This window comes from Gossypium raimondii, chromosome 10 (assembly GCF_025698545.1).
Source record: "Gossypium raimondii isolate GPD5lz chromosome 10, ASM2569854v1, whole genome shotgun sequence".
In the NCBI taxonomy this organism is placed as follows: Eukaryota; Viridiplantae; Streptophyta; class Magnoliopsida; order Malvales; family Malvaceae; genus Gossypium; species Gossypium raimondii.
Window position 1 is genome coordinate 23,432,251 of NC_068574.1, and position 9,303 is coordinate 23,441,553.

Genomic DNA, 9,303 nt, shown 5'->3' on the forward strand with positions numbered 1-9,303 from the left:
AGGAGACCAATTTCGGAATCGTGGAGGAGAGGCTTTCGTGGTACTGACGGTTCCTCGCCAACCAAAGAGCCCTAATTGTTGTAAGTACTAACTCAGTTCCACCATCAGAATCAACTTTACACAGGAAACCCAGCCAACTCACAAAATCCGAATCTTTGTAGGTCACTGGCCAGGAAATGAGCAAACAGTCCCATACCGAAGCGGCAAAGGGGCAATCCCGGACAATATGGGTAGTCGTCTCAAGTACAGTTATACACTTAGGACAGAATTGGGTATTTGAGATGTGCTTGTTGTAGAGATTGTATAGAGTAGACACAGTTTTTGAGAAACCACCATGCGGTAATGTGAATTTTAGGAGGGACACGGGCCTTCCACAACCTTGTAAATAGATCTCGGGGACTCATAGGATAGATGGGGTAAATGGTAATGAGGAGAGAGGTACAGGCAATCGAAGAAATTTATACCCACTACGTACAAAATAGTAACCCGTCGAATCCCCTTTCCAAACTACCATGTCATCTTCGGCAAAACGAGATAGAGGAATACAGAAGATGTGAGCAGCTTCATCGTCGGAAAACAACTCCCTTATTAAGGTAACATTCCATTGGATCGAATCATGTCGAAGCAAGTCGCTTACGCAAGTAACTGAAGTGTTAACAGGTGTGTTTTCTATACAACAGGTACTAGTCCTTGGAAGCCAACAATCATTCCAAATAGAGATGGAGGGTCCAATGCCCACCCTCTATCCAAAGGCCTTCTCCAACAAACCTCAAGAGCATCAGATGCTACGCCAGGTATACGATGGGCGAGACCCTAATTCTACCCGCAAAAAATCTACATTAGGGAAGTATCGAGCTTTAAAAACCCAACTCATAAGGCAACCTGAATTTGTTAAAAGACATCAGCCTTGCTTTGCCAAAAGCGTAATATTAAATTTCGCTAGAAGCGAAATATTAAATTTTGCCAGATTACGAAAGTCCAGACCCCCTTCATGCTTCAAGGTGCGCAACGATGCCCAAGAGCACCATGGAATTCCTCTATGGCTCCCCGATTTCTGCCACCAGAACCTACTCATAATAGCCTTGAGGTCACGACATAGAGAGATAGGAAACAAAAGCATTGCATTGCGAATGTAGGAATTGCCTGCAAAACCGATTTAATAAAAACACCTCGTCCTCCCTGAGATAGGTATCGCAAATTCCACCCATCAATGCTACGTCGGAAATGATAGTGTTGTAAAGTCTCCTGCTTGCGCCTCTCGACCATGGATGGGATACCCAAATACTTGTTCGGATGATGGACGGTACACACCCCTAAAATCGAACCAATAAGAGAGCCATCCGAAGGAACAACATTGGAGCTAAAATAAATTGTGAACTTATTAAAATTAATTGAATTGTCCAGAGCATCTCCCATACTCATGCAGGATAGACTGACGTGGCAGCGCTCTCTGTAGTAGCAAGCCTAAAAATCATACAGTCATCCTCAAAAAGGAGATGGGTGATACGTGGACCAGATCAGCCAATACAAATACCCCCAAAACCCCCTCCCTCAAGGCCAATCGGAACAAAGCAGAGAGACCCTTCCCACATAAAAGAAATAGAAAGGGCCTTAGGGGATCACCTTGGCGGAGGCCTCTCGATGGCAGGAAAGGTGCATTCAAACATCCATTGAATACCATAGAATAAGAAACCGTACTGACACAAAGCATGATCAATGACACCCAAGTAGAACAAAACCCCATCCAAAGCATAACAGCCTCCAAAAAACCCCAGTCAACCTGATCACAAGCCTTGCTCATATCAAGCTTAAGTGCAAAAGAACTTTTTTGACTATATGGCTTTTTCTGAAAGGAGTGAATCACTTCATAGGAAATTAGTAAGTTATTAGTGATAAAACGGTTAGGAACAAACGCACTCTAGGATTCATCAATACAGATATCCAATACCTGCTTAAATCGAATCACAAGTACCGTTGAAACAATCCTGTAGAGCACATTACAGAGGCTGATTGGGCAAAATTGTGACATATGCGTTGGATTGCGCAGTTTAGGAATGAGGACAAGATTCGTACCATTAATGTCAGAGAAAAGTATATCCCTTCGAAGCACTCCTAGACAAAACTTCGTGACATCAGGGCTGATGAGATGCTAATATTTTTGATAAAACAAGACCGGAAACCATCCTTACCAGGGGCTTTCAAAGGAGACATCCCATTGAGAGCAGACCCGAATTTCCTAAGGAGTAAATGCCGACATCAAACCTTCATTCATCGAAGGAGTAATGCAAACATCAATACCCCCCAATAAATGAGAAAAATCTCCCAGATCAGATGAGGAGAATAGGTCCCGAAGTAACTTGTGGCCACCCTAGGCATGGCTGCATGATCCGTGTAAGTGACACCATCCTCACCAACCAATTTATATAAATATAACAATTGATATATTTTGTCTTGACTTGAACGGAGTTGGTAGTTAAAGCTTTTGTTAAACACCTGTGCGGCACGAGTTCGAATTGTGTTACCCCATCCCTTACTCTTAATATTGTATAAAAATTTTGATATATTTTATTTTCTTAAGCATACATGTATACTATTTTTTTATAACATAAAATGTACTAAATATAATTAAAATAAATTCATAATATAATATTTATTTTATAAATATTAATTAAAATTTTATTTAAAGTAATTTAAATAATTGAGTTGATCAAATAATAAAAGAGATATGGGAAAATTTAGGGATTCGAATCATCTTATTGTTTAGTTAAGTTTATAGATACAAAATAATAAGATTTAAGAGAAGCTATATAAAATTTAAGAGAAGATGTTAAAGAAGATATCTTTTTCGATAAAAATTAAACATATTTTAAATAATTACTTTAATTTTATTATTAATTATTATATTTATTTTGGAAATTAATTTTATTATTTATACATTATTTATTAATTTGCATAGATTATAATTTAAGTTGAAGAGGAGTATTGATGGTTCAAATATGATTTTATCCATACTATATATAAAGATTCTAACTAAATTGGTGTCGCCCATAATCGAGTCCCAACTCAAGTAATAAAATTATTAAAATGTCTTTATTTTAACAAAACAATAAACATTAATTTAAAAATATTTCTGTTTTATATAAAATTTAGAAAATAGTTCATGCTTACAATGTGATTTAAATCCAAAACACGAATATAAACTCTTTCAACATTGCTATTTCAACTAAAGTAACATTTAGTATATACCACATATGTGTTACTATTAGTTTCAAATATAACATTTCATTATTTATTTTATGTTATCTACAAACGTATTTATGCATTCTAAATACGTGACTCTCACATACATACGTATGTGACGAAATTTTAGTATATATAACAAGTCTTGGATTCAAAGCTTGTTAAAAGCAAAATTTATGTATTTTTTAACACTAATCAATAGATTTAAATTTAGATTATGAGTGATAATGAATATTCAAAAAGTGAATCCACAACGAATAGCAATTTTAATATGAATATTCGAATCTACAATCTCAATAGTGAGATATAACTTGATAAATTTAAAACATTTTCAGACATAGAAATTCCACGCTTTTTGCCTTCAAGGGGTGACTTTGCATTAAAATCATGAGGAAAAACGCCTCTTCAATAGAATTTCAAAGCACACAACGGCGGAATTAGGAGCGATTGACCCAAAATGGGTGAAGGCTTTAAAATAAAACTGAAGGAGCAATGCCCCCAAACTGCTCGTTATTCAAACATTTTGAATGAAAAAGTCAACCCAAAATTGATGCTGCCGTGTCTCCCTGATCCTTTTTACATACATGTCCTATAGTAGATAGCTTCCCGATTCTAGAGGGCGTAATCTATGTTATCCGAACTGAGTGCCGGATATGATATGCATTTGACATAGGGTGTTATCTATGCCATTGGTATGTTGAACAAAAAATGTTTAAACATAAATAGTCTTAAGAAAATGAAGAGTTCGGGTGACAATCTAATATATCATGACTTCTTCCCTTGCACGTCTTTTCCGATGTTCTTGTTTTCAATAGTTTCACTTCTTTCGCCACTAGTGATACAGTCATGCTTGCTAGTATCCCCGGTTTTTGAGCTTCCGGCTATAGCTCCTCGATTGATGTTATCAAAATCAGCCTCGTCATCAAAATACTTGCTTCTTCCAGCATCTTCGTCACCAACACCGGCTATGCATTGATGCTGATCCTCTTCCTTGTCACCCCTGCATACATTATGTTGAAATTCAAATATACAAAACAAATTCCCCTCCATAAGCTCTACATAGCCAAGGTAATAGTCTGTTAGTTACTTGGGCTCGAACATAATTGTTAGATAAAGGTATATGTCCAACACAAGTATACTCAACTTTTTCTAAGCTTTTTTCACATATTTGGAGGATTGAATTCTCATATCCATGTCTTAGTATGTTCCAGAAATGAATATCGGACACGATATTTCAAAGAAACGAAGTACGTAGTTCACAATAGTAATATAGAACAAATTAGGAGTAAAAAGGGTTACTTACCCGGAATAAATAACAAGTCCAACAGCTACTGCAGCAAAGGCTAAAAAGTACATCCAATCAACCTGAAAACAATATCCATTTTCAGAAAACTGATCCTCGGTCTATCAAAGTTATTTCAATCTCAGCTTTAAATATCTATATATATAAAATTTAGATTGTCAACCTTTTCATGGTAAGCAAAAATGCGGATTATGACAGCCCACATGTCTGAGGTCAGCAAAGAGAGATTGAGCATTGTGGAACCGCTCATCTGCAAGGAAGAAAACCAAACTTCAAAATATTGTCACCAAATATTAGATTCAGGAAGTTCATAAGAATGATGCTGCAGAGTTTAGCCCATACCTTAAGTAACACCGGGACAAATGAGTAAAACAAAAACATGGCCAATGAAAATCCGAAAAATGGAAATGCCTGAAAAAAAGAATAAATAAAGTATATTAAGAAAACAAAAACTTGAGCATACTTAAGAAGACACTAGCATGTGTAAGAAAAAGCAACTTTCTTGCCACGCAACGGAATTCAAAATGCATATGATAATTCTAAGATAGTTGTAGAAACCTATGTTATTTAGACTCAAGGGTGAGTTACAAATACATGTCAGGCACAGGTCAACATTTTCAGAGCCCTTCAATATTAGAAGAATCATATCCCCATGCCCATATCTGAATATATGTTGGACATAGGCACTTCAAAGAAAATAAAGAGTTGTAGTAACATTGGTAGAAACATATTTTATTTGTGCACGAGAAGAAAAAGGTGGAGTGATTTGACGTTTTGAACAAACTTACAGCACCAGCCGTCCAGTGAATAGATTTGAGTTCATTGCGTTCGATTATGCTTCTATAGACATTGTTAAGGGTTGTAGATTGACAATATTATTGCATTGAAGAAATCATATCATTAATCAGCTATCTCTGGAATTCTACAGATCTGTTAACTTTAACAAAATCTTGATGGCATCAATAACACAGGATATTTCAAATTGTCTAACATTGTGTAGATAGGGATATGCATGTTGATGAGAAATCATAACTTTGAAAACCGTAAATGAGTTTCATAAAATGAAATATAAACTGTAATGATAGGATGCCATCGAATTAAGAGCAATCAAACACAGAAACCAAGGATACATTTGTATTGCACTGATAATGGCACCAAAGAGGCCCAAGAATGACATGAGTTCAACTCTATTCGCATTCTTCACAAGAAACTCCTGCAAAGAAACAAACAGATAAGAACTGTAGGGAATGCTAAGGATAATAACTGATATAAACACACACATATACATGGAGAGAGAGTAACACAGGGTAATACAGTGCTTTGATAATTGTACAAGCCTATATTGCTCTAACTCTATTTTGATTGAAGTATCTATGTCCATCATATATTCTGAATGAGTGCGGATATGATCATCCAAATACTTGAAAATTTTTTAAGAAAAATTGAACATACCCGTGTTAGATACATCTGCATATCCAACACTCACACCCAAGTCTAAGTAACATAGACACAAGCTACAGCCTATAGACTAAAAAAGTTGCTAAGGCAACTTTATTTACAAATAATGGTCATTCTTCAAACCATAAAACAAAATTAGAGAGAGAGAGCGCGAGGGAGGGAGGGAGAGCCCTCAATATTTTATATCCAGTCATTTGCCATACATAAAACAAAACTATTTAACATTTCAAAATCCATTTCCAACATGAGGATATTCAAAGCAGAGAGTCAGGTAGGTTCTAAGCAACCAGCCAGCACTCTAAGCTATAACCGGTCTTGAAAGCAAGTTAACCCAGTAAGGTTGAGTCCGTAAACTATCTAAGCCTGTATTCCACTAGCAAGTAGTTAATTGAAAAAAAGAAACTTGAGGCAGGGATCAGTGGAGGGAGAGAGCAATGGAAGTGAGCCACAGCAAAGATAGCATAATCAAATGAGCAATTAGGCTCACTTAAATCGGAAGACTTGAAAATTATTGAATTTGATTCCAATATAAATCAGAACAATTAACATTTCAACTTAGTAACTAAAAAACAAAGACAGAAAAATTATATTCTGTGATAGTCAGTATTGAAATGCATGATGCTAATAAGAGGGGCAAAAAGTTTCCAGGTTCCTTCTGCAGATCAACATAAATGTAATTACCTCGCTGACATTACTAATGGCATAGAGTGTTGCCCCAGCGATAACGAGTAAATCTCCTTTGCGAGGGTCACGGCCTCCTACAACCCACATTGGCAATTCTCATATCAGAATATGCCCCATATTGACCTAATTCCTTAAAATAAACTAAAATATAGAAATGACAATATGTGGTTTATATAAAAGAATCCATTGAAACACAGGAAAGGATGACCGCATGTCAGTGGCTTATATTAGACAAAACTTTAAAAGAAAACAAAGGAGCAACAGGAAGAGCAGTTCCACAACTACATCCTAAATATGCAGATAAAAAGAGTTGTACAAACATGTAGCAAATCCCGGGAGTTACCTGATCGGTCACCTGCATGAACATCTGAAAAAATAACCATCACAAGACCAGCAACACATACAATTACACCAGCTATCTTTCTGAATCTGTACTTTGTTTTCAAGAAAATAAAGGTAAGAAGCATGACTGATGGGATAGACCAACAGTCAAGCAGCATTACACTCGTTATAGATGTGTACTGGTATGCCTTCACCACTGCACATGAAGTAAACTTGGTTGAATTTAAGAGTCTGTCCTGAATGACAAAAGAAGGTTTTACAAAGCAAAATAAAGCGAATAAGCTTTTGCTAAGGACTTCTCTATGAATCAAATAAAATCCACGATATTTCAGACGTGTCCCTCATTTCTTTTACTTTTTAAGTAAGAGTATAAGTTAAAAAGTTTTTAAAAACAAAACTAGAAACCACATGCAACAAGATAAATAGAAAATCAGCCAAGCTCACTGGAAGAACATGACAGACTTACCAAGATAATTGGCCTCTACATCTACTAATCCAAGAACAACATAATAATACCATTTAGCCTGCACACACACACACACAAAAAAAAAAAAATTTAAGGCATCAAAAATAAAAATAACGGAAAAAAAATCCATGACCAAGAGCGTTAATACGAACAAAAACTACCTCAAATCCATGCTAACCCGTTTATTTTCTACTTATGCACAACAGCACCACACATGAACTTGTAAGCCAATAATAGTCATATTCATCTATCTAAGAAATCGCAACTGAAGCAAGAGACACATAACTTTGTTCACTAGACATCAAAAAAACCCTTTTTAGTTGCCTTCTTTACATTCATGACCACTAGTATTTTGTTTACACATGGAACTACTTTAAAGAAGTTCCCATTACATGCTGTTTATAGATACGAGCATTGCAGGTGATTAAATATTTAATCCCAAATGGAGGTGTGCAATCAAATTCTGCATATTTAAAGTCCATTTAAAGCTGAAATGAGAAGAGTAGATGTGAAAGCTAATAAATACCTTAAGTGCTTGCCTCTTGTAAAGCATAACACTTCCATAGACGACAGTCAAGAGTGCATAATTTAGAAAAGATTGAGATGTTGGAGCATTGATTCCTAAGATAAACATAAAAGTAGAGCAATAAATATCAAAAGTGAGAGATCACTCACTAAACATATGGAAAATTAGCTTTAAAACAAGAAATATAGAATCTCAAATTTAATGGGCAAATGAGTAAAAACAAGAAGAACAATAAGAAGAAATTATCTAAATTAAACCAGGAAATATGGTTTAACAAACAAACAAACAAAAAAAAGAACGTTTTTTTAATCTAATGTCTTGAACAAGCAGTGGCAACAAGTTTCAAAAATCTACTAGTGCATTTTTTGCAATCAATTAGCAAAAGAAACACATATACAAAGTTTAAAGCTCTACAATCAAGTAAATGAAGTAAAGAGATAAAGCTAGAAATCAAACGAAGCTAATAGAATTATGTATCATTTTCAATCTTTCAACAGGTTGTCAACATTAAAGGCTATATTTTCAGATGATCACCATTGACAAAACAATAAAGAAAATTAGCAAAAAAGTTAAAGCCAAAACAAGAAAAGAAACCTCTGTTAGAAAGTTCAGATGAAGAGAAACCAGTAGAAGTGATAAGAAGAGATAGAAATTGCCCCAAGCCAAGCCCAACCAAAGTCTTCTTTGTCCAAAACTGCTTTAAACTCATCATTTTTCCTCTCTCAAAACACTCAAAACCGAAGAGTAATCACCAAAATGTTGGGGGAAAAAAATTTAACCAACAGACTCAAAAACCCCATTGGCAGAAACTCCATTAAAAGCTGCCAAAGGCACCCAAATTGTCCAAAACGTAAGATACCCACTAATGGTTTTCAGTTTAGGTAGTGAAATGACTCAAAAGTTAGCTTTGAAAGTGAAAACTAGCAATGAAGCAATGGCTCTAATGAGTTCCCAAATTCATCTTGAAGTCTATCACCATTCACCAACACGTAAATATTGTAATTATAAAATAAATAAAAAAAAGTGATGTCGAATATGGACGTTTTCTTTTGTCATAATTTGTTTATGAGATTTATCAATTTTGTTGGATGGTTTAATGGTAGAAACCTATGTGATTTTGATAATACCAACATGATTGTAGAGCTTTGATCATAACTAAAGGCCATGCATTTCGGTCCAAATTTTAATCTTTAGGCCAATTGTTTAATCAAAATAGAACATTGAAATTATGGAACTTTCATCATAACTAAAGTCCATGCATTTGGGTCCAAATTTTAATTTTTA

The 9,303-nt window shown here is 35.2% G+C and overlaps 1 protein-coding gene across 3 annotated transcripts; it reads right to left on the minus strand.

Moving 5' to 3' along the window:
- Positions 1 to 3,716: 3,716 nt before the first annotated feature.
- LOC105777803 (uncharacterized) lies at positions 3,717 to 9,003 on the minus strand. Of its 3 annotated transcripts, XM_012601273.2 has the most exons (11): positions 8,614 to 9,002; positions 8,020 to 8,114; positions 7,494 to 7,551; positions 7,029 to 7,223; positions 6,683 to 6,759; positions 5,674 to 5,756; positions 5,332 to 5,383; positions 4,886 to 4,954; positions 4,707 to 4,793; positions 4,544 to 4,605; positions 3,717 to 4,240 (listed from the first exon to the last, which is right to left on the minus strand). In XM_012601273.2, exons 1-11 carry the CDS (start codon positions 8,729 to 8,731, stop codon positions 4,006 to 4,008), a joined length of 1,131 nt encoding a protein of 376 aa, XP_012456727.2. In that variant the 5' UTR covers positions 8,732 to 9,002; the 3' UTR covers positions 3,717 to 4,005. The 3 variants fall into 3 exon arrangements, with proteins under 3 accessions (XP_012456727.2, XP_012456728.2, XP_052478643.1); XM_012601274.2 differs by lacking the exon at positions 7,494 to 7,551 and having other exon boundaries at positions 7,029 to 7,263; positions 8,614 to 9,003; XM_052622683.1 differs by lacking the exon at positions 7,029 to 7,223 and having other exon boundaries at positions 8,614 to 9,001.
- Between the last annotated feature and the right edge of the window lie 300 nt (positions 9,004 to 9,303).

Bases quoted from the DNA above. Each gene is read 5' to 3' on its own strand.
- LOC105777803 (XM_012601273.2), bottom strand. From the start codon at position 8,731: ATGATGAGTTTAAAGCAGTTTTGGACAAAGAAGACTTTGGTTGGGCTT. The intron at 7,552-8,019 runs GTATTTATTAGC...GTGTGTGTGCAG, and splicing joins ACAAGAGGCAAGCACTTAAG to GCTAAATGGTATTATTATGT. The intron at 4,241-4,543 runs GTAAGTAACCCT...TAATGTATGCAG, and splicing joins GGACTTGTTATTTATTCCGG to GGGTGACAAGGAAGAGGATC.